Genomic DNA, 26,211 nt, shown 5'->3' on the forward strand with positions numbered 1-26,211 from the left:
TGTACGTCTTCACGGAATTATCATCAGTTATCTAACGTTTAAAACTTTGAAAACCCTGTAGAACATTTTTACCTGAAATCGATGATTTTTTTCCCTATTAACTGGGGTATATACCAGATACTTAGATATTACCTGTATATTTTCAAACAAGAATAGGTTAAAATAATATCCTACAATAAAACTAATTACTTATCATTGTCATATTATTATTTTCTTATTGAGACCGCTCTATTGGGGACCGCGTTTATGGGGACCGCTGAATCGGGCACCGCTGAATCGGGGTACCGCTGTATTGAGACCGCTCAATCGGGGACCGCTGAATAGGGGTGAAACCGTGTACACAATAATAGTGGTACACAGTACTGGACAGTAAGTTTTACTCATGAGCTGTATGCTCTATGTCTCATATATAGTCACAAAATATACTCAAACTGTGAATTATTGTGAATTTATTCTCACTCTCTTGTGATATTACCTAATGTTGATAATTTCCCACCTTTAGACGTATCGGAGGAGTTTGATAACTACCACTGTGGACTTTTGGACTAAGTTTTGTCTGAACGGACTGAATTTTTTATATCGCTTTCAAATACGAAAAGAAAAATGGCGGATTTTTGAAAAAACGTTGTTGACTTTTTTTAATGGAACATCCAGTATATTTTTTTGGAAATTGAAAGTAAGGTCATTCACCTATCCAGCGATATAAAGTTTTTCAAAATCGGTTGTCAAATCACTGAGTGATTAATTTTTAAAATGAGAGGTGCAACGTGGATATCACATACCTAAATAACATAACTAATCAAATTGATATTATGTTATGTGATTTCCACATTGCATCTCATTTTAAAAATTAATTGCTCAGTCATTTGACCACCGATTTTAAAAAAATTTATATCTTTGAATAGGGAAATGACCGTTTTTTTAAGTTTTTAGGTAAATGACCATTTTTTATGTCGCTTTTAAATAAAAAATGGGGGATTTTGAAAAAAATAACGTTGTTGACTTTTTTTATTGAAACACCCAGTATATTTTTTTGTAGCTTCAAAAAACGGTCATTTACCTATCCAGCGATATTAAATTTTTTAAAATCGGTTGTCAAATGACTGAGCAAATAATTTTTAAAATAAAAGATGCAATGTGGAAATCACATAACATAATATCATTTTGCTTAGTTATGTTATTTAGATATGTGATATCCACGTTGCACCGCTCATTTTAAAAATTAATTACTCAGTGATTTTAAAACCGATTTTGAAAAACTTTATATCGCTGGATAGGTGAATGACCTTTCTTTCAATTTACAAAAAAAAATATACTGGGTGTTCCATTAAAAAAAAGTCAACAACGTTTTTTTAAAAAATCCGCCATTTTTCTTTTCGTATTTAAAAGCGATATAAAAAATTCAATCCATTCAGACAAAACTTTTACTAAAATAAAACATTTCATCGAAAACCGCATATTTCTATCTTAAGCCGTTTAGAAGTTATAGGCAATTAAAATGGGGAAAATATAAGTGGACACCCGGTATTGGAGAACAGAGTTAGGGAGTAGTTAAATAGAAGTTCGAATTTTAGGCATTCAGTAATATGTTGAACTTTAACAGTGCACATTATGAATAATGTAAAAAAAAATTGTACAAAATAATTAGATATAAATTACAATATGTTTTTAGTATAATATACATATAGTACATATTATGTTCTAGTGTGTAAATAGATTAAAAATGAAGATTAATAAATTAAGTATTTTCAATTGAAATAAAATTAATAAATAAATAATCTCGTATGATCTTATGATAATAATCTTGAATGAATTTGACTTCTAATTGATAATTAGACTAGATTTCCTAGATTTTGTTAATTGGATCGCATCAGATTTGTTGTCTGTAAAACAAAACTGTTTTTTGGAGCCACTACTACCTAAAAGGAGTTATTCAGGAATAAAAAAAAGTAGAGTACAGCAAATATTTTGTGTCACACTATAAGAAAATATTTACATTGAGAATAAAAAAATTAAAAAAAAAAAACAAATAAAAGAAAGAGCATATTAAGAAAGAAATGACCCTAAAAAATATGTAATGGAATCTTAAAATTGGATGGAATATACCAAAATATACTAACAGAAATAGAGCTAGCTGTCAACGTATGTAAAACTAAAGTGCTAATACAAACAAAGAAACAACAAAAATTGAACTAGTAAAACGGCTCACATACCTGGCCATACAAATAACTGAGGATGGCAGAGAGGAGAAGGAAATACTGAAAGATATAATGCTTGCTAGCAAAACATACTTCTCTGTCACAAGAGGTATTTGGATCCAAAGACATCTATAAGTACCCTGAAGAGGCCCAGGACTATAAAGGGGATTAAATAATATGTCTTGTTTGACCTATAGGGAAGTAAAGTTCAAGGTATATAAAAAGTATCATACGACTAGTAACAACATATTATGGAGTATAGACATGGATCATGAAAGAGAAGACAATAAACCTTATCAATACTTTTGAAAGAAGGCAATTGGGACTCATCTTCGACAACAGTATATGGAAAATAAGGTTCAACCGCCAGTTGTATCAATACTACAAATAACCCTCTATAGCAAATTATGCAAAAATAAAATATTGCACTGGGCAGGTCACTTTATAAGAATGGATGATGACAACATCTAGCAGAATGCTTAGTGTAACTATGGTGGGAAGTCAGCCAATAGGAAGATCAAAGAAGAGGTGGATAGACAAAGTGAAAACCAATACTACTAAAAAGGTGTTGAGGGTGGATAACTAGAATAGCAGCCAGGAACAGAGATATGGTCAATTGGCTTAATCTGAGACACAACTGTCTACACTACAATCACAATAAAGATGCACTAGAAATAAACAAGCACGAGGAGCACTCTTAAATCATGATTTGGGAGTGCCCCTCGAACATTCAACGTGTCTTGGTTTTTTTATTTCTATACAGGGTGTTTCATTGGGAAAGTAACATACGTTAACTGTAGAAAGAGGACACTTAGGCGATCTCAAAAATACCATACTTAATGGATCTTACTCCATTAGTAACAAAGATACTGGGTGTTTTATCCATTTTGCCATTTTCTTAATTGGTTCGTAACTTTTTAACCACACTGTATATTTATTTTATATTTGGCACGCAAATATCATTTAAGGTGTACAATCAATTAATTTATTTACAATTGTAAAAAATCCAGATCCGGATTAAAAAATATTGGAAAAATGTTCCGACCCCAAAACAACACCCTGTACATTAAATTTTTTTAAAATAGATTTTTCAGTTGAAAAGAGGATGAAAAACTAAATTCAGTGGTATAATTTGAATTTTCGGCAAAATGATTTTTCTGGTGAAATTTTGAATTTGAATTCGAAAATTAAGTGAATTGCGAGAGCTCTAAGTAGAAAAAAATTGAAATACAGCTTACAACTTGTCAACCGCACTGTATATTGATTTTATATTTAACATGCGAATATTCTTTTAGGTGTCCAATGAATTAATTTATTTACAATTATAAAAAATCCAGGTCCGGTTTAAAAAATATTCTGTAAATATTCCGACCCAAAAAACACCTTGTATATTAATTTTCTTTAAAATGGAATTCGCATTTGAAAAGAGGATGAAAAACAAAGTTAGTGGTATACTTTGAATTTTCGACAAAATGATTTTTCTGGTAAAATTTTGAATTTGAATCCTGAAATTATGTCAATTGCGAGAGTAGAAAAAATTAAAATGCGACTTAATTTTAATTAATACCATTATTTAATCTAAATTGGTAAAATGTTAATATTTTAGTGTTTTTTTATTATGTGTGAAAAATAGTTTTTGGCGAATTTCGTCTCTAAATAATGAATAAATAATAAAGGGTCAATAAAGAATACATCACTTTAATCAACAAAATAGCTAAAAATTATAACAAAACAGCGAAAATTTGCGGCATAATCACTATTCAAAACTAAAGTACTTATTCAAAATTACCACCATCAAAAATTATTTTTTTTTATACGTAGGTACGGTAAATTTTTGTAGTTAGTTACCTAGCGTCATGTGTACTGTGTGTGTTGAATAAGTGTCTTGTTACATTGCAAAGTCGACGTCATTGCCTTTGCAAAGACACGCTAATTGCATCCGAAAGTCCCTCCAGTGAGTACCGATCCCACAAGGACAGAAACTATTTTCATTTATTAATTTACAATAATTTACATAAGGCAATACTTATGCCAATCTGGACATATGGGTTGGAACTATGGGGAACAGCCAGTCACTCCAACATCGAAATCATCCAACGCTTCCAATCAAAAACCCTCAGAACCATCACTAATGCACCTTGGTACATCAACAATAGAATTATTCATCGAGACCTTAAAACTGATACGGTACAAGAAGTCATCACAAAACGTAGCGCTGCTTACATTGCCAAGTTGGAGGATCATGAAAACCAGTTTGCACTTAACCTCCTAGACAATTCCCAAGAACAGCGTAGGTTAAAGAGGTTCAAACCATTGGACTTACCATTTAGAGTAAACTTTTAAACTAATGAGTTAGTAGTTATGAAATGTAATTATTTTGTACAGAACTTTATAAAAATTGTACTTTGATTTTGCCAGTGGGTAAAATCTTTCTTGTCCTTAGTCAATGTAATTACTTTTGTTTATTGTTGACACTCAACAGATTGCAAAATAAATTTAAATAAAAAAAAAAAAAAAATTAATTTACAATAAACGAAAAATTTCTGACCCTCCTGGTGAGATTCGAACTCACGACCATTCAGACCTTTCGATCCAAAGGTAGGCGCTCTTACCACTGAGCCACAGAGGGGGTCATCAAAAATTTATGTTATGTGTACAAATATTAATATTTTACCAATTTAGATTAAATAATGGTATTAATTAAAATTAAGTCATATTTTAATTTATTTTACTTTGAGCTTCGCAATTCACATAATTTCAGAATTCAAATTTTTAACAGAAAAATCATTTTGCCGAAAATTCAAAGTATACCACTAATTTTGTTTTTCATCCTCTTTTCAAATGCAAAATCCATTTTAAAAAAATTTAATATACAAGGTGTTTTTTTGAGTTGGAACATTTATACAATATTTTTTAATCCGGACCTGGATTTTTTATAATTGTAATTAAATAATTGACTGGACACCTAAAAGAATATTCGCGTCCTAAATATAAAATCAATATACAGTGTGGTTGACAAGTTGTAAGCTGTATTTCAATTTTTTTCTACTTAGAGCTCTTGCAATTCACTTAATTTCAGAATTCAAATTCCAAATTTCACCAGTATAATCATTTTGCCGAAAATTCAAAGTATACCACTGAATTTAGTTTTTATCCTCTTTTCAACTGAAAAATCCATTTTAAAAAAATTTAATGTACAGGGTGTTGTTTTGGGGTCGGAATATTTTTCCAATATTTTTTAAGCCGGACCTGGATTTTTTACAATTGTAAATAAATTAATTTATTGTAGGCCTTAAATGATATTTGCCTGCCAAATATAAAATAAATATACAGTGTGGTCAAAAAGTTATGAACCAATTAAGAAAATGGCAAAATAGATAAAACACCCAGTATGTTTGTTATTAATGGAGTAAGACCCATTAAGTATGGTATTTTTGAGACCGCCTAAGTATCCTCTTTCTACAGTTAACGTATGTTACTTTACCAATGAAACACCCTGTATAGTGCATTTTATTGTGATTGTAGTGTAGGCAGTTGTGTCTGTATCTCAGATTAGTGAATCAACTATACTTGGAGATGGATGCTGGGAGTGGATAGGGTATGACCATGTATGACTATGGCTGTATCTCCATAGATATAGAAGAGAATTAATACATACATGAGACATACTAATGGAACACATAAAAAATGTTTAAAATTCAAACAAGTCATCAACATCTAACAAAACAATGCAACGAAAATTAAAAATAAAAATATTGTACATAACAGAAATTCACCTGTAAAATAAAGTAAAAGGCTGAAGAAATAAAACATACCTATTATAATATAAATAATAAAACAGAAAAATTTAATAAAATATAAAGTCTCTTATCTATAACAGCACAGCATTCTACTGAGGAAAAGATAGAAAACAAAAATAAAGCTAATATTGGTTTTTGTTATTGGTAAAACTTAAAAAAAATTATTTTTATATTTTATTATATAGGTAATTAGTCCAAATTTTAGAGAAATAAAAATTAATTTTTTGTGGCAGTAAATTTAATTTTATGACAAGTATCACCATAATATACATTACTTTTATTTAATATATGTAAATAATAACATTTTAAGTGTACAAGAGTATCTTAATTACATTAATTCGCTTAACTGTCTTAACCCTTTCTGACCTCTCAAATTATTTTATTACCGTCATAAAAAACCCATGCATAATCCTATAAATTGTATAGGTACTAAAGATCCAACATAGTTTTTAAAATAGGTTTTAGTTTACTAACTTTATTTTGGAAATTGGAAATCAGATATGACAACGAAATATCTCAAGTCGCAAAAATATCACAAAAAAAAAGAAAACACCTTGTAAGGTAAACAATAATTAACACGATTTACGAGCTGAAACGCCGTTTTATGAATTACATAACATTCCATAATTGAAACCATGTCGTTTGCCTAATTTTGTAGCGTATTGTCGGTCAAAATGATCAGAATTTTAATAAATATAAAAATATCTTACCTCAATGTCGCCGACGATACTCTTAAACAGTCCTAACCAGCTTAACCAGTGCAGGCACTCTCTTCTCTGATCTAATCAAGCAAGCCACAGCACAGCCACAAGCTTGACAAGCTATTTTAAAAATGGCATTACAACTACTACCAACTTAATGCTAGTTCCAATTTAACGAACACGAATGTAAAAAATACATTTTATTTTCATTTTAAAGTTGTTTAATATGAATAGAGGTTAATAGATAAATTATAAAACCATAATCTTTATATATTTAGCATATAAACTATATTTAATTGGAAAATTAATAAATTCCATATTATATCTTATGGCATCGCCCCCGTAACATAAGGCCAGAACGTTGAAATTTGGCAACAGTGAATAGAAGGCCTATAAAAATTATTTTTTGTTTATTTGCATAATATGCAATTTCCAAGAAAAAGACCTCTAAAGAAAGTGTTGTAAGAAAATGTAAAAATAAATATTACTTACGTGTACGTAAGTAATATGTAAGTAATGTAATGTGCGAGTAATGCATGTGCGCTCGGCGTTTGGCAAGCTCCCTCGAAGCTAGTTCAGATGAAGTCCACGAGAGGTCGTCATTGTGACAACACCGCGAATACGTTTTATGGTTTAATGGAAATGTCAAAAGAAAACGTCATGCAAAAGTCAAGTCAAGTATTTATGTTTTTGACGTTGACAAATTTTATTTGATCAGTGATCAGTCAGTAGTCAGTCAGTCTATCAATCAAATACGTGGCCGGCCCTGGATCGAACAATTTTGTAGTCTCACATATTTTAAAATATTGATGTGATTCTACCTAAATAATTTTCATATATAAAATAGAGCTAAAATGGGGCTGTGCAAATGTCCGAAACGACGAGTAACGAATCAATTCTGCTTCGAGCATAGAGTCTGTGTTTGCGAAAACTGTATGGTAACAAATCACACAATTGTAAGTTTTTTACCATATTCTAGTTTTGGGGTATACTAATAATGTTCTCTTGTAGTGTATAGTTCAGTCATACCTTCAATGGTTACAAGACAGTGATTATAACTCGATATGCGAATTGTGTAGTAAAGAATTAAGTAGTCAAGACTGTATCCGATTAACCTGCTATCGTAAGTGAATTTCGATTATTTTTAATTATTCAACACGTTCACTGCCACATTGGTCCTATGCTGCTTCAGTAGGCCACATTGGTCCAATGGGGCCAACATACATTTTGCCTTAGCAGGCTGTCTTGGTCACACATTTTCTAATAGCTGCTGGGCCGTTAGGGTATTTTTAAATATGTATGGATTGTAGAAATGTACCAACATAACATGGCCTATGAGCTATATGCCACACATACAATTTCTTCATTTTTTTATGAGAAATGTCTGGCGTAAGGGAAACCAACCCTTAACACCTTGACTGCTGCAGTTAAATACTAGTCCTGCTTCACGGCACCATACCAAAGCTTGTGACCTTTTCTCACTGGGCCACACTGCCCAATGGGACCGTTTTTTATACTATGGCCCACTAGTGCTCACTGTAAAATATATGTTCAGGGTAGTCTTCTTCTTCTTTAAGTGCCATCTCCTAATTGGAGGTTGGATGTCATCATCACAATATCTTTACTGTATCTACCGCTGCTCTGAAGAGTTCTATAGAACTGCATTTAAACCAGTCCCTTAAATTCTTCAACCATGACACTCTCCTTCTTCCTATACTCTTTCCGACTCTTATCTTTCCCTGTATTACCAGTCTTAGCATTTCATATTGCTGTCCCCTCATCACTTGTTCCAGATATTGTAAGTTTCTTATTTTTGTTGTGTTTATTATTTCGCATTCTTTGCCGATTTCTCGCAATTCTTCCTTGTTCGTTTTCTTCTGTGTCCATGCTAATCTAAGCATCCTTCTGTAACACCACACTTCAAATGACTAGTTTATTTATGTGTTCTTGCTTCAATGTCCAACTTTCAAGTCCATATTGCAGTATCGAGAATACATAGCATCTAAAAGCTCTTACACTCAGTTCTAATCTAAGGTCCTTGTTGTAGAGAATTGCTTTCATTTTCACAAACGCATCATTTTTCTCTGAAATTCAGGTTCCTAAGTATTTGTATTTATACCCTTTCTATGGGTACATTTCCCAAAAGTATGCTTGCTTGTTTTATCGTTTTCTTAGTTATTATCATGTACATATTTACATGGTCTTTTTTATGTTCATTTTTACTCCATATTCTTCACAGAAACTGTTTGTCTTGTTTAGTAGTAATTGGAGTTGTTCAGAAGAGCTTGCCATAATTACTGTGTCATCTGCATATATTATGTTGTTAATAGATATTCTGTTAATTATTATTACTTGACTTTGAGATACTTTGAGATTGACTTTCTTCAAAAATGGCTTCACTATATACATTAAAGAGTAATGGAGACATAATACATCCCTGCCTAACTCCTCTCCTGATTTCAATTTCTGGACTAGGTTCCGTTATCTATTAAAATTTGTGCTCTTTGATTCCAGTTAAGGTTTGTTATTATTCGTAAGTCCCTTTTGTCTATGTTTTTTTGTCTTTAGAATTTGGACTAATTTTTCATGCCTTACTTCATCAAATGCTTTCTCAAAAACAATGTAACAGCAAACGTTCAGGGTAGTGAACACATCGCCTTCTGGCAACAATACCAGGACAACTCAAAAAAACGTGTTTCGAGAAAATCAACAAATCAACATTTTGCACAGCTATGGCATGCTTTGAGTTATATTCGTTTTTAACTAAAACTATGTTCTTTGTTTCAGTTGATATCAAAGATTGTTTTTCAGTTCATTTTGGCAATCTTTTGGTACGACTCAAGTTAATAATTAGCAATTAATTGAAAAAATTTTGAATTGTTCCAGTATTGTTGGAAGAATCATTTCATTATTATGAACATTTTTGTGATCATTGTGGCACACACACTGAGACAATTCAAAAGGTTCACGATGGATTTTAGCGTTAGCCCACTACTCACGCCGTGTTTACCTCCTACCACTCTGAATGTAACAGTGGACCTTGTGCCCTCACTCGGAGAGTATTGCACTTTAAAATGTCCCAGTTATCGCGGATTATAAAGCTTAAAATCCTCTATTATATGTTAGTGTAGACATTTCAAACATGACCAATTTTGAGTTGTCCCGGTATAATTGCCGGAAGGCGACATGTTAAAAAATATGTCTGGCAGCAAATGTGTTAAAATAAATGTTCTTGTTTTCTTTTAGATGTGTTTCATTGGTCATGTTTGGATCACTTTTCAAGACAGCTACCTCCTACCACTGCACCCAGAGGTTACACCTGTCCATCCTGCAAAAGTCCATTGTTTCCGCCATCTAATTTAATAAGTCCTGTAGCAGATGTGCTAAAAGAAAAACTGGCTGGAGTTAACTGGGCTCGGGCTGGCCTGGGACTGCCATTGGTATGTATATTATATTATGTTTATAGTAACGCAGTGTTAACAGCCGCCCAAAAGGATATAAAATTTTGTTATTACTATCAGTAATTGAAAATCAGTTAATTCATTGAGATATTTTATTAGTTCTGCGTTCTGCCCACATTTAATTTTTTATGTAATTTAATTTAATTATTCTTGTTAATGATGATCTATGTCTCCATATACCATTCTCACTATCTGTTTTTTCTTATCATATTTCATCATATTTTGATTGTAAATAAAAAATGAATAACCATTTTCAATTTCGTTGCAAAACTAAAATACAGCCGCATCATATTCTAGTCCAATCAGAGAGTGCAGCAAGCACCTCTACCAGTTTCGAAACTTATTAGTCTCTCATCAGGAAGCACATATGCTGCTCTCTCTGATCCAACCAAAACAAACCCTGGCGTGTAGTCACGGATTGCAACGAACGAAATGGCATAGATGCCCTGCTAGCAAAAGACTAAGTTTTCAATCCAATGGCGTAGGAACCTTCTCTGGTTACACCTCCGAGGCTTCTACAATTTGCGAGACATAACGGATGCTGAGACTAAGGAAGATGAGGGAATTTTACAATTTATAATCCACATCCCATCTGCTCAGCACGGTAAAGTTCCAACGAGAATGGATCCCTTCGTACTCCAATCAGAGTAAACATGCAAATAAAAAATGAATAACCATTTTCAATTTCGTTGCAAAACGAAAATACAGCCGCATCATATTCTAGTCCAATTCAACCAGAGAAGTCCATAGTCCTAGTCCATATTCTAGTTCAACCAGAGAAGGTTCCCATTGTTTTCAGTCTGGTGGGATGTAGAATATCATTATGTTGTTTTATATGCCATTGGATTGAAAACTTAGTCTTTTTATATGGAATCATCTGCTATTTCTTATTATTTCGTGCGAATTAAAAAAACGAACACACGAAGTCAAACAATATTTATTTTAAAGCAATTTAATATCAAATACATAACAATTAAATAAAACAATAAAGTATTTAAAAACAAATTGAAACTAGTTGTTTTAAAGTCAATAGCATAACCCACAAATACACTATAGTGTTAAGCTCGGGTGAGCAAGCAGACCACTCCAAACAAGGGATAGCTTCTGCTTCAATGCTATCTCTAGTCACTCTAATGGTATGTGGAGGTCCATTATCTTGCATGAAAATTAAATTTTCTCCCGTTGCACTTTTTAAACACAACAGCATACTTATCAGACTAGAAATCATGATGCCCTTGTACCAGACTTCAGTCGACTTGAGAGGACCAGAAATGGAACCAGATACCTAGCATTGAAATTTTATAACTGTATACCAATATCTATTAAAAGTCTTGATTTTAAACAATTTAAGAGACAAATTAAAAATTATCTTCTGATGGGTGCTTTCTACTCATTTGAGGAGTACTTCAGATCTAAATTTTGTTTTGTCCTGTAATTTAATTAGTGTTTAGTTTTTAAATTTTAGTAATAGGTTTTTTTTACTGAAGTACTGTCAACTTTTAATGTAATTTTAGACAATTTTAATTATTGCTGACCTGTAAAAGTACATTTGTACATTATTACCAATAAATACTCTACTCTAATAGCATAAAAAATTTCAATGTAAAACGTATAATGTTTAAATTGTTTTTATTTATTTTTTTTTTTGTTTTTTTTTTGGTAGTCAGTGTTATAGCCTCTAGTCCTTATGAAAGCTTCAAGCGTTGGTGTGGGCACGCTCTTAATCACATTATCAACATTTTGTGGTGGTAGGTTGCTCCATCCTTCAAGAGCAGCTTGTACTAGCCTTGCACTGTTTTGTGGATTATCCCGGCGAGCTCTAATTTTTCATTAAGCATATCCCACAAATACACTATAATGTTAAGCTCGGGTGAGCAAGCAGACCACTCCAAACAAGGGATAGCTTCTGCTTCAATGATGTCTCTAGTCACTCTAATGGTATGTGGAGGTCCATTAGCATGCATGAAAATTAAATTTTCTCCCGTTGCACTTCTCCAGAGCCTGACTACAGGTTATCAACATACCTGTGAGCAGTTAAAGTTGATTGGATGAAAATTAAAGGAGTTTTTTGACGGATCACAATTCCTCTCCAGAACATTGCACTTTCCCTTTTATATTTCTGAACAAATCTGACAGTTTTCGTTCTTGTTTGTCTTCCTCGACCTCTACACGATTTCGTGTGTCATCTGATTTTACACAAATCCTGACATTTTCTGAAAATAGCACATTTTGTCAATTCCCAATGTTCCAGTTTTGGTGGTGAAGACACCAATTTAGGCGATCAATCTTGTGCTACCTGGATAACTTGGGAACCCATAACTGTCTCCTGCTGTACTTCTTATCGTTTCAACTGAAAGAGTTACACCTGTAGCTTCCAAAAGCTGCCTTTGGAGCTGCAGGTGAAAAATGGTTGGGTGTCTCCCTGCTGATTGGACAATTAAACGATCGTGGCGAGCTGTTATTACTTTTTGGCGACTTTCCCTTGTTTTATTTTTGAGCTTTCCTAGTTCCTGTTACCTAGCATAGGTTTTGGACAGAACGCCCTGTGTTACGCCTAACTCTGCAGCTATGTCCCTCTGAGAATATTACTTGTTCCCCAAGAAAAATAATCTTTCCCCGTTGTAAGTTCTATAACCCCATATAGTCCAGAAAGCCACTGCGCATCCGCTAGGAAAAATATTCTAATTCGGATTTTTTGCACAATCTTACTCAAAAAGGACTCAAAAAGGGCCAAAAGGTGGTCAAAAATTTTTTAAACGTTTTTTTTTTGTTTTTTTCCTAAAATTATTTTTTTTGCATGGAACAGAGTTTTTTTAGATTTTTTGGATCATTCCAAACAGAAAAGGTCTTTAGTGACTTTTCTCTAAAAATGATGGTTTTTGACATATAAGCGATTAAAAATTGAAAAATTGCGAAATCGGCCATTTTTAACCCTCAAAAACTATGTGAAAAAGTTAAAATTTGAATGTTGCCAAAGTAAGCTGATATTCTTTAAACATCGGTTCATGAAATCCCGAAGAGTTTTTTGCAGTACAATATTCAAAACTCCTTTGTTTTTTAATTGATAATCAAGCGTGCGCGACACTATTTTCCACCGACAGTATGGTGCAAATAAAAGGAATAAATTCGTTATTTCGTAAACCGGCGACTTTAAGGAAAAATCCCGAAACAGGTCGATTTGTATTTTTAAGTTACGATATTATGGCATATATGATATACTAGTGACGTCATCCATCTGGCCGTGATGACGTAATCGATGATTTTTTTAAATGAGAATAGGGGTCGTGTGCTAGCTCATTTGGAAGGTTCTTCAATTCTCTATTTAGTAATATAAACATTTATATAATTATTTATACAGGGTGTCCTTCTAATTCTTTTTTGTCAAATAATTTAATTTAATAAAAATGTTTTGGACACCCTGTATAAATAATTATGTAAATGTTTACATTACTGAATAGAGAATTGAAGAACCTTTCAAATGAGCTACCACACGACCCCTATTCTGATTTAAAAAAATAATCGATTACGTCATCACGCCCAGACGGATGACGTCACTAGTATACCATACATGCCACAATATCATAACTTAAAAATAAAAATCGACCTGTTTCGGGTTTTTTTCTTAAAGTAGCCGGTTTACGAAACAACGAATTTATTCCTTTCATTTGCACCATACTCTATACACATGCAACGGTGGAAAATAGTGTCGCGCACGCGAGATTAGAAATTAAAAACCAAGGAGTTTTGAATATTATATTGCAAAAAACTCTTCGGGATTTCATCAGTCGATGTTTAAAGAATATTTACCTACCTTGGCAACATTCAAATTTTCAGTTTTTCCCATAGTTTTTGAGTGTTAAAAATGGCCGATTTCGCAATTTTTCAATTTTTAATCGCTTATATGTCAAAAACTATCATTTTTAGAGAAAAATCACTAAAGACCTTTTCTGTTTGGAATGATCCAAAAAACCTAAAAAAACTTTGTTCCATGCTAAAAAAATAATTTTAGGAAAAAAACAAAAAAAAAACGTTTAAAAAATGTTTGGCCACCTTTTGGTCTTGGCAACATGCAAATTTGTTAAAAGGAGTCCTTTTTGAGTAAGATTGTGCAAAAAATCCGAATTAGAATATTTTTCCTAGCGGATGCGCAGTGGCTTTCTGGACTAATATGACACATATTTTCGTTTTTGGGCGCAAAAGTTAGTTTATTTATTTTCGTTCAATTTGCAACTCAAGCAAAAAACCTATACCGTACCGAGCTGTACTATCTGATTGTGTTATAGATTTGTTTATTTTCCATAAAAACCTTTATTATTCGCAAGAATAACAAGTCTTTTCAAAAGAAATAAATATTACTTTGAAATACATGGTGATTCCATATAAGTTTGGTTATGTGTACCTTAATCTAGTTAAGCTCTAGGATGTCAATACTTCTGATGAAGTTTATTATCCTCCTAGGTGACTTGTTTCCTGCCCTTCAAGGAATTTTAGTCATGTACAGAATAGTGCTGTGCAGTTGCCTAGTTTATGTTCTACAATTTCTTTTTCTTTGTCACATAAATAACTAGCTAATTTAATTTTTAGTTGTCTGAGGAACGTGAAATAAAAAGCACAATAAACCATAATATGAGCATGCCTCCTAGGATAACTCCGAGCCCCGCCCATTCGGTGGTCTCTGTGGATGAAGATATTGGTGCTTTCAACAGAGCAGATAGTTTTCAGCATTCTTCAAATCGGCGGATATTTCAGGACATTAGAGATATCAAACCTGACGTTTTTGATCATGACGATAATAAATATAAAAGAAAACCTATTTCTGAATTATTCGGAAATTGGTTCAAGTAAGTTGAAATTTTTGTACTGTTACCTGTTACGATTTTAATTCTTCTAATTTTTTTGTAATATTTACAATCTCTCCTTAACTAAGAACAATAGGTAAATTATTTGACAAACAATTTAAAATTTGACTCTCTTTACTAGGTTGAATTAAAACAAGTTAAGTTATTACAGATTATTCGAATTATTCGATTATATATTATTACATCATTACATTATAACATCATTATGATTATCAGTAAGGTTGCTTGCTAACTCGTTTGGATGAGGTTCTAGTGTCTGGAATATTTTTGGTAATATTCATTTATTGCTGTTTTTGTGGATGGCACATTGAAGTTTTGCTCTGTCGCATAATTTGGCACACACCAAGGGGCATTCAGCATTGTTCTAAGGATTTTAATCTGAAATCTCTGCAGTATCTCTAGGTTTGTTTGACTGTGTGTCCCCCACAGTTGGATACCATAGGTCCACACTGGTTTTAATATGGCTTTATTATATCGGTAGTTTCTTTTCAAGAGTAATATCATAGTTCCTTTTTGAAGGGTCCTATATATGAGTCCGAGTTATATGAGTGGGTCCGAGTGGATCCGAGTGGGTCCTATATATGAGTCAGAGTTAGACTAGTACTGGATAATACAGAAATTGAGCAAATATCTTCGTACAAATACCTTGGAGCATGGATCACAGAAGATACTGATCAGACAAAAGAAATAAGATGCCGCATTGAAATTGCACGATCCATTTTTAACAGAATGAGGAAACTTTTCTGTAATCGCAATATCAATATAACGCTCCGGATAAGAATGCTTCGTTGTTATATTTTCTCCACCCTTTTGTATGGGGTTGAGGCATGGACACTAAAACAATCCCACATTAAAAACCTGGAAGCATTCGAAATGTGATGTTTTAGACGTATTCTGAAAATATCATGGACAGATCGTAAAACAAACGCACAAGTGCTCGAACATCTAGGAAAACAATGCGAAGTTTTAAATTCCATAAAAATCAGGAAGTTGGAGTACATGGGGCACATCATGAGAGGTGAAAAATACGAACTATTAAGGAATATAATGCAGGGCAAAATCAAAGGCAGAAGAAGCGTAGGAAGACGTAAAATCTCGTGACTACGCAATCTCCGTGAATGGTTTGGATGCAGCTCAATTGAACTGTTCCGGCGCGTAACCAACAAAATTATAATTACCAGAATGATTTCCAATCTCCGATAGGAGCGGAACTTTAAGAAGATATATGAGTCCCAGTTGCAGTCGTTTGTTCCATTTATTTTCTGACAATATAAGAGCGTGTGGTTCACATAAAAAATGAAAAAAAAAATAAAATATCAACTGTTTATGCTGTCCCGTTGTTCTAGTAATTTGGACGACCTTTTCCATTCATAGATAGCAGAACCACCTCATCACATCACGCAGTTACCTTTTCATCGTTCTAGATAAGTATTCGCGGTGTGCAAGTACTTGGAAGGGATACGAGAAACGATCGTGCGCGAATAGCGGAGAAATCTTGCAACTTTCTTAAATAATTCATAATGTCAATTGAAATTGTCAAATTGACGTATATTTCATACCTACTGTCATTGAAGAAGAAAAATTATATGTTGCTCCACAATATTGATATGATATTCAATTATTATATAAAAGTAAATTTATTTAATTGTATTTTGCTTGTAGTACTGCATTCTAATAATTAACTTTATTTACTATATACAATTGTTTACCTTTTAATAACATAACCTCGATCTTACTTTTTCTTCTTATATTTTTTTTGGGCTATGGCCTTGACAATTTTCCAGCAACCAGGACTAATATAATTGGCCAATATAATTAAAAGTGCTAAAATGTTGCTGAGCTATGAAACCAGGTGTCACTTTTCCAAACTTGCACGGTCCCAATAGGTCAAGTTTTGACAGCAGACACTCGTCTACTCCTACTCAAACGAATGGTTTGTTGTTAGATGTATGGGAGAGTAGCATAACAGTATGTTGTATGATTATCTTAAAAGAGGCAAATTTTTCATTTTGGCTCCTTACCTCTATATTATCTCTATATTCTTTGTTTTCAACTTGTCATTCTTTTCCCCTTTTAGATTAGGTTAGGTCTTTTGTAAATTTTGAGACAAAATTAAAAATACTGACCATTTTTCATAGTTTAAGACCTTAAAAGTTCGGTATCGTTAGTTACGTCAATAAAATGTCAATACAGATAAATCTTAATCAAATTCGTTTCAAGTTGAGACTCTTTTTAAATCGAAGTTTAGTTGAATAGCAGTTATATTGTCGAAAAGTATACGTTTAGAACAACGAGATCGTTGTTTAAACATTGAAAAGGGGTTATTTTACACACAGATCACAGTTAAAATTCGCGTCTTCATATAGATTTTCCACATAGACCCATATAAAGGGGAGATTCTTCAAATCTAGTACATTCTAGTGCTAGTGTATATGCATTCTATATGTCGCACATACTTCACCATTTGCTGTTCCCAGTTCTTGTGGTAGCGGAGCAAAGTATGCTAAATGTGCAGTCACTCGAGCGTTACGGGGACTTATTGGGTTGTGAAGAGTAGGTCCTAAAACCAAAAAAAGTTAAGTAAAGTTTTCCATTTTTATGGGGACTTTCCATTTTTAATTTAATTTTCCATTTCCAACAATCGTTTTTTAGATTATAGCGCCATCTATCCATAATTCGAAAAAATGTCTCGAATGAAAGTTACTTATTTTTACGTAAGGAATCCAAATGTGCAATAAAAATGGGGGCTCCCATTTAAGATTTTAAAGTAACCCCCCACTCCACCTCCGTGGGGGGTCGTGTTTGGTGCCATTCGATAGATTTTTCAAAAATATTGAATAAGTGTGTTTTTCAGTTTTTCGATCTGATGTTCATTTCGCGAAATATCGCGGGATTCGTATTTAAAATTTTAAATTTACCCCCCCACCCCTCTATGTGGGAGGTCGTGTTTGGTATCATTCGATAGATTTTTGAAAAATATTGAGCACGTATTTTTTAGTTTTTCGATCTGTCATTCATTTCGCGAAATATTCGCTTTTTTGTGAAACTTTGGGACTCACCCATTTCCTTACGCCCCGCTCAAATCGTCAAATGTTTGAAATATTACACTGTTTTGCATGTACTTAACTTACCTTATCTTAATCTGACGATTTCAAGTTTTTCTAAGGATAGATTTTTTTTTCGGCCCCCCCCTAACGAACTCCCCTGCATTAAGAGCCAATATATGGTAAAGGTACATTTTCAGGGTACAAGGTTTCTCCCTATGTAATAATCGGACGCGCTCGAGTAACTGCGAAAATCCCCGCTTGAGCTCCCCTACCATTGGAAGGCTCATTTTGGATTATGAATGGACTGCATAAAGACATCCTAAAGCGTCGGACGAATATAAATTTGGATATCCTTCAACTGGTTTGACTGTTTACATTGACACTTTTTCGCTGTTGCATTCTATGTATGTATAGTATTTTGTCACTTCTAACTAAAGTATCATAAGAACAACTCATCCCCGTACAATGACAAGAATGCAGTTACTATTGTCACTTAATTCATTGTCCCAGAACTGATGAATTTGCCACCATCATATACTACTATTGCACTACATTTGTTATTCTTAAGATTAAACCTACTATGGTTCATTTTTTAAATAGGAAGAGTAATTCAAATTTACCGCGCCATAATGCTTATTTGTAGTTGGTCCAACCGCAGGCAAGTTTACTCCACTAAATTATGAAGTTTTGACAATATTGACATTTATGAAATTTTGACACTAATGACATTTAAAATTCATAGGTTAATTATGTTGTATCAGCGATTTTTTGCGTTGTCTGCAATATTCCTTTAGTTTTTAGATTTTTGGTCTACATTTATATAAAAAACAGTTGTTTTTAAACATCTTTAGCCATGTATTAGTACAACATAATATTTATGGATTACCGTTGAAGCCTGAAATAATCAACCAGAAAAGAAAATGAATGTGGTTATTTTTCTAGTGACATTATTGGGTATAAATTTGTCTTTTTGTACTCCTATTTAAAAAAAGAATGTGTGTGTACTTTGTACGCACGTAATAAGTTATACTTCTATTATAATATAATCTAACTTCATATTATGATTTCAACGAAATCAATATACCTATCTACTTTAAACAGTTTCTTTGTATTGTATTTAAATATTAAACTAATTTTAGAAAGAACAAAAAAAAAGTTTGTCAGGATTTGAACTCTCTGATCCCTAGGCGAATGCTCTACCGACCAGCTACCACCGCTTTTGTATTCAGTCGATCATTTCTCGGACATAATTACAATCACGGTGACGGATACATTAATTGAAAATAAACATTTTCAATAATACTTATAAGGAGGAAGACAAGTCCAGACATAAAAATTATAATAAATATATTTACTAAAACCACTAATAATACACTCTGGGCCAAAATTAACGGGCCACCTTAAAAATAGGTCATTTTTGATGTCTTATTTCTCCTAAACCTGTTGTCCGATTTAAGTGATTTTTTAATATGTTATAGCCTTATTCCTTGACAATATCGTTATAATAATACTGTTGCTAAACAGGTAGATTTTCATTGTATACCGGGTGTACGAATCAAACTGTGTTTTTTTCTTAAAGTTTGCATCACCCTGTGGAATATTCTAGCATTTTTAGAATACTGAAATTAATACCTAACTATAACCTCATGCTTTTTCAACATTTTGTTTTTTGATTGATTCGCTTATGTTGGATAATAAAAAAGTTAGGTGCTTTAACAACTAGACATGTTTTTATCAATACAGGGTGTTTTTAAAAAATTTTGGAAAATTTTAAGGGGTAATTCTGCATGAAACAACAATGACAGTTTGCTTTATAAACTTATGTCCCCAAATGCTTCGTTTCCGAGATAGGGGGTGTTGAAATTTTTTTGACAAACTGATGATTTGTTTATTACTTTCAAACCGGTTGAGGTATGCAAATGCAATTTAGTGGGTTTTATGACGTAGTTATTGCATATTTTTTGACATACAATTAAGAATTTAATTTTCACCATTGGCGCCCATACGGGTAATATGATGGCTCATATTACCCGTGAATATTAAATGCTTAATTGTATGCCAAAAAATTAGCAATAACTACATCTTAAAACCCACCAAATTTCATGTGCATTTCTCAACCGGTTTTAAAGTAATAAATAAACTCACCTACAAAATTAACCGCCCACCTTGTATTTCTTTCAATTTGCAGAAATTGTTAACCTTGGACCACATTTTATGAAGGATACGGTGAAAACTACCTACGCGGAAGAGAAATAATAATTTTTTTGAAAAAAGTCGTTTGTTACAGCAAAAATCAAATGAAAAAAATCTTCGAAGAAAATTCAAATTAACAATATTTTGGAAATAAAAGTCTAATTGAAAAAAAATGGGTATCAATAATGAGTGTTGCCGCCTATAGCCCTTAGGACTTCTTTAAGCCGGTTTGGCAATCCATTCATCATATCCTGGATATCAGATTGGGGGATATTTTGCCACTCCTCTAGCGCAGCTGTCTTCAGCTCTTCAAGGGATGCAGGGGCTGGTACTCTCGCTCTTACCCGTCTTTTGAGGTTGTCACAGATATGCTCAATTGGGTTAAGATCAGGACTGTGTACTGGCCATGGTAGAACTTGAATCCCGACTTCAGTAAGGTACTCACGGGTAGATCTTGCTGTATGGCAACGTGCGTTTTCATGCATTAGTCTGAAGTTATCACCAATGAATGGTGCAAAAGGCATGACATGGTCTTGGAGAACTTCTTGCACGTATACTTGGGCATTCACACTGCCTCTACCGAACACAGCAAGATCAGTACGCGCTTCGTAAGAAATACCTCCCCAAATCATTATTGACCCTCCTCGGTAAGCCACTGTTTCGGTTATAGCGCATGGAGCAAACCTTTTATTTTGACGCCTATAGACACGTTGGCCTCCATTTGGACCTTTTATGGCTATTCTGCTCTCATCTGAGAACAGTATATTCTTCCATTCCGCCATAGTCCAGTTAGCATACTCTCGCGCAAAATTAAGTCTAGCCCTACGGTGTTGTGGGAGCAGTTGTGGTGCGCGAGCTGGACGGAAAGCCCTCAAGTTTATTTCTGGCAGTCTTCTTCTAATCGTTTGTCTACTCACACTAACGTTTCTCACCTCAAAAAGAGACCTACGAGCTTCAGGAGAGGTGCAAAAGCGATTTCTCAATACTGTGGTGGCAATGAAGCGGTCATCTCGAACTGAAGTGCATCGTTGTCGGCCTTGACCTGGCCTGCGGTTGTACGATCCTGTCTCCCGAAATCGTCTGATGGCATTTTGTACCGTAGTTCTGGATAAATCGAGCGTACGGGCGATATGACGTTGACTGTAACCAGCATCAACTAAAGCCACTGCCCTAGCAGCATCTGTTGGAGCGAGTGGTATTTTTAAAATACACGGCACAAACAATAAATAAGCACTAAAATTTTAACTTAAATTGTTCAAGAATTGTTGTAAACACGGAAACAGATTTGCAACAATGTCGTACAACGACTATATGATATGTCAAAAATCTTTCAATGACACAAATTTAGGAAACAAACTATCACAGATAATGTAAACAAAACAATAATAAAGGTGGCGGGGTTAATTTTGCTGGCGAGTTAAATCCTCTGTATTAATGAAAAACATGGCTAGTTGTTAAACTACCTAACATTTTTATTATCCAACATAAGCGAATGAATCGAAAAACAGAATGCTGAGAAAACATGGGGCTATAGTTAGGTTTTAATTTCAATATTTTATAAATGCTAGAATATTCCACAGGATGATGCAAACTTTAAGAAAAAAACACTGCTTGATTGGTACACCCGGTATACAATGAAGATTTACCTGTTTAGCAACAATATTATTATAACGATATTGTCAAAGAATTAGGCTATAACATATTAAAAAAATCACTTAAATCGGACAACAGGTTTAGGAGATATAAGACATCAAAAATGACCCATTTTTAAGGTGGCCCGTTAATTTTGGCCCAGAGTGTATATTCTTTTCACGCACACCTTATTTGCGCTACATAAGTTAAAAGATGTAGCGACTAATACCATACTGTCGGTGTGCGCATGTGTCAGGGAATGTAACAAATTCACCCTCGTGTCTAAAGAAGTATAACTTCAAAAATGAACCATAGTGGAAAAAAGTAACTATAAAATACCTTGTGAATGTAAAAATCTATATTAGGGCAGTCAATGAGAGCAAGAACAGGTTATTACCTCCGAATTATATCCTACTGCATGGATTTTAATGAACTTTTAGGAATAGCCTGAAAATATCTCCTTATTCAAAGTCTACCCTATGCCGATGTGTGCTTTTGTCTTGGGGGCGGTTCCCACCCCTTCTCGGGGGTGGAAAATTGTTTGCTTAAATAACTACGGAAGTTGCTAGAGAACCTAATATTAGGCAAAAACTGTTCTATAATTTTTTTTCGAAAACTCGATACTTTTTGAGTTATTCCTGGTTGAAAATTGGCCATTTTCATTGAAACATAAAACCTTTTCAAACGGTTTTTTGCGAATACCTTAAAAACGATGCATCTAACTATAAAAATTACATAAAGCGTTGTTGTAGCTCATAAAAAAACAAAGAGATTCGTTCCTTCTTCAATCTTCTAGTTATAACACAAAAAGAGATATGGTAAGTAAAAAGACTTTGTTTTTTTTTGTGCATGCTCAAATCAGTGTATTCAACTTGAAATAACAGAGAAACAGTCGATTTTAGATGTATAATGCTACCAATACCTTTTATTGTGCTTGAAAAGTCCTTTCAAATAAGCAATATTAAATGTCGAGTTGATGACTAACGAATTTTAAGAAAAAAATTGAGAAGTATATTTAACCCCTCATTCACAAGAATTTAAATGCATCGTTTTCCTTCTACAACACATTTTACTACAGTGTTATTTTTATGTTCAAAAAGTTGAGCGGGTTTAAAATGAATGGTTTTTGAAAAAAATAAGATCAAATTATAGAGCGCATATTTAAATTTTCTTAAAAATCTTCCTTTTTCTCCATGTAACTTAAAAATGATAAGAGATAATGTTATAAAAAACAAAATCAAAATGTTTATCTAGAAGAAATCTACATTTTTGTATGGCATCTCTTATCATTTTCGAGTTACATGGAGAAATAGGAAGATTTTTAAGAAAAAGAATGTGTGTGTACTTTGTACGCATGTAAGAAGTTATACTTCTATTATATGATTTAAACGAAATTAATATACTTTTTATTTATATTTTGTTTAAATATTAAACTAATTTATACTTACTACTTCTCAAACATTTTTATTAGAACAGTGCCAGAAATTAAAATAATAAAAGAATAAAACACACACAAACACATTAAACAAGCCACAAATGATGTCTGAACATTAATTGTCGAAAAATTTTTTGACTAAATACGTATTTTCTGAAAATAAAATTATATAATAAATATACTTACAATCATAAAATGTATTAAAAAAAAAAACAAAAAAGAAAGTTTCTATGGGGACTCGAACCAGCGCTGTTGGTATTGGAATTCATTCGCCTTCAACGCTTAGCCACGGACACTATGTGTCATTATTTACGAAGATCGACTAACTAAACAGATTAAACTTGTGATATTTTGATATTTTGAAAATTGATCAAATTATTTTAATTTTGAATTGAAATGATTTAGAATTGAAAAAATACAACAAAACAGAGTAAGAAAACAATATATTTGGTGAATATTGATAGAAATTTTGATGGTAATCAAATTATATAAATAAAAGTATTACATACTATGTATTTTAGCAGATCAAATAGGTAGGTTTATACCCATGATGCATTAACAATTATTACGTACCTGTTGCTTTTAAAAACTATTTAAAAGTCACTACAATATTATAAACTTTTTTGTTTCTGTCCTCACAACAATAAAACTAATATATTATACATTTGTTTACCTTTACCTCCAAACCACAGCTGTCCTACAGCTGCCATATCGGATAATTTTTGACATGTCATTTGAACATCCAATCAGAACAAAGTTATAATGCGCATGCGCCGGGCTGATAGGTTTTAACATATAAAAAATCACCCTCTATCGCCGGTAAAGAAGTATAACTTCAAAAATTTTAAAATGCGCTCAATAATTTGATCTTATTTTTTTCAAAAACCATCCATTTTAAACCCGCCCAACTTTTTGAACATAAAAAGAACACTGTAGTAAAATGTATTGTAGAAGGAAAACGATGCATTTAAATTCTTGTGGATGAGGGGTTAAATATACTTCTCATTTTTTTCTTAAAATACGTTAGTCATCAAATTTTTTACAGTTTATCTCGCATAGTTTGAATGTAATCGACATTTAATATTGCTTATTTTAAAGGTCTTTTCAAGCACAACAAAAGTTATTGGTAGTAGCATTAAGCACCTAAAATCGACCGTTTCTCTGTTATTTCAAATTAAATACACTGATTTGAGCATGCACCAAGAAAACGAGTTTTTTTTTCACTTACCATATCTCTTTTTGTGTCATAACTAGAAGATTCATAAAGGAAAGAATCTCTTTGTTATTCTATAAGCTACAAAAATGTTTTATATGGTTTTTTTAGTTAGATGCACAGATTTTAAGGTATTCGCATAAAACCGTTTGAAAAGGTATTATGTTTCAATGAAAATGGCCAATTTTCAACCAGGAATAACTCACAAAGTATTGAGTTTTCGAAAAAAAAAAATATAACAGTTTTTGCCTAATATTAGGTTCTCTAGCAACCTCCGTAGTTATTTAAACAAAAAAATTTCCACCCCCGAGAAGGGGTGGGAACCGCCCCCAAGACGAAAGCACACATCGGCATAGGGTAGACTTTGTTTCTTGGGCTATTCCCTACTTACTGTGAAAATATCACGTAAATCGATATAGTAGGATGAAATTCGGAGCCACATACCCTCATTGACTGCCCTATATTTGAACATTTTTAATTTTCGAGAAAGAAGCATGAGAATAATAGAATCACAGTGAAAGATTTATTTAAAATTGGTTTTTTATTTTTTAGGATAACTTTCGGAGCACCGCTAAGAGCTAGAGGAAGAAAATCAGTTTGCCGGCGATATTGCATGCTGGGAGCACTGGTTATATTTATTATTGTAATGTTCTTCTTTGTTATGTCTAAACTCAGCAGATATTCCATAGATGATGATCCGAATTTTGACGTGAGGCATAATGAATTAGTCAAAACAGCTAACTTGTGAATAGCGTTATTAAACATTTGAAAAAGCTAAAGATAATAATGAAAATGATGTATTTACTAGTTTTTAAGTTAAAATAGATTATGTAAGGCATATAATTTGTATATATTTGAATAATAATAATTATAATAATATTTCATTTAGTGAGAGTTTTCTTAGCGCCGATATCCAAAGGGTAGTAGGGATGCCTGTCGCTGCCTGGGGATTCCCAAGACACGTAAATTTGATCTGAATAACGAGTATGTGAAGAAAAGAATTAATAGATATTCTGCAAAAAAATAGGTATTGACGACAAGAATTGTTCGAGCCATTTAAATATCGTAATAATTGTTGCTTGTTTTGTGTGCACCCTGTATGCAAAACCGTTAGTTATTGAGAAGTGTTAAAGCACTGAGTAACGCATATTTTCATAATATAAACAAACAAATTCTTCCCAAGTGTAGACGACAACAATTTAATTATCTACTTAGAAGAAATCAGGTCATGCAAGTCTGCAGATTTTTGACGAGTATGTTCCCGGCGGAATTTAACCGTCGATAGTGTTATAAGAAATGTGAATTTAGTCCTGTCGCCAGGGGGGTACAACGGCCTCCTTAATTCAGATGGACTTACCCAAGTTTTTGAAGTTATACTTCTTTAGGCGCGATCGAGATTGAGGGTGAATTTATATTGATCTGCGCGCATGCACACACCGACAGTTTGGTATTAGTCTTTATACGGGCTCTGATTGGGTGTTGAAATGATCTGTCAATAATTGTTCAATGTGGAGGTTATCGGTAAACAAAAATGTTGTATAATATATTAGTTTTTATTGTTGTGAGGACAGAAATAAAATAAAATTTATAATTATAGTGACTTTTTAAATAGTTTTAAAAAACCACAGGTACGTAATTCTAAATGTTTCAGTTGTATTCCAATAAAAAATTA

The 26,211-nt window shown here is 32.9% G+C and overlaps 2 protein-coding genes across 3 annotated transcripts in view; one reads left to right on the plus strand and one right to left on the minus strand.

The window, feature by feature from the left end:
• LOC114327390 (zinc transporter ZIP6) overlaps positions 1–6,834 on the minus strand; it is a 182,896-nt gene extending 176,062 nt beyond the window's left edge. For both annotated transcript variants that reach the window (XM_028275989.2, XM_028275987.2), the window contains exon 1: positions 6,709–6,834. The gene's annotated coding sequence lies outside the window, so the exon portion shown is untranslated. The remainder of the gene's footprint in view (positions 1–6,708) is intronic.
• A 566-nt stretch (positions 6,835–7,400) lies between these two features.
• Positions 7,401–25,427, plus strand: LOC114327392 (zinc finger protein-like 1). The gene is made up of 5 exons (XM_028275991.2): positions 7,401–7,655; positions 7,711–7,822; positions 9,946–10,139; positions 14,745–15,001; positions 25,092–25,427. Exons 1-5 carry the CDS (start codon positions 7,554–7,556, stop codon positions 25,285–25,287), a joined length of 861 nt encoding a protein of 286 aa, XP_028131792.1. The 5' UTR covers positions 7,401–7,553; the 3' UTR covers positions 25,288–25,427.
• The last annotated feature ends 784 nt before the right edge of the window (positions 25,428–26,211 follow it).

This window comes from Diabrotica virgifera, chromosome 4 (assembly GCF_917563875.1).
Source record: "Diabrotica virgifera virgifera chromosome 4, PGI_DIABVI_V3a".
In the NCBI taxonomy this organism is placed as follows: domain Eukaryota; kingdom Metazoa; phylum Arthropoda; class Insecta; order Coleoptera; family Chrysomelidae; genus Diabrotica; species Diabrotica virgifera.

Coding starts and splice junctions, on each gene's coding strand:
- LOC114327392 (XM_028275991.2), top strand. CDS start 7,554: ATGGGGCTGTGCAAATGTCCGAAACGACGAGTAACGAATCAATTCTGC. Junction 7,823..9,945: donor TATCCGATTAACCTGCTATC/GTAAGTGAATTT, acceptor GTTTTCTTTTAG/ATGTGTTTCATTGGTCATGT. Junction 15,002..25,091: donor TTATTCGGAAATTGGTTCAA/GTAAGTTGAAAT, acceptor TTTATTTTTTAG/GATAACTTTCGGAGCACCGC.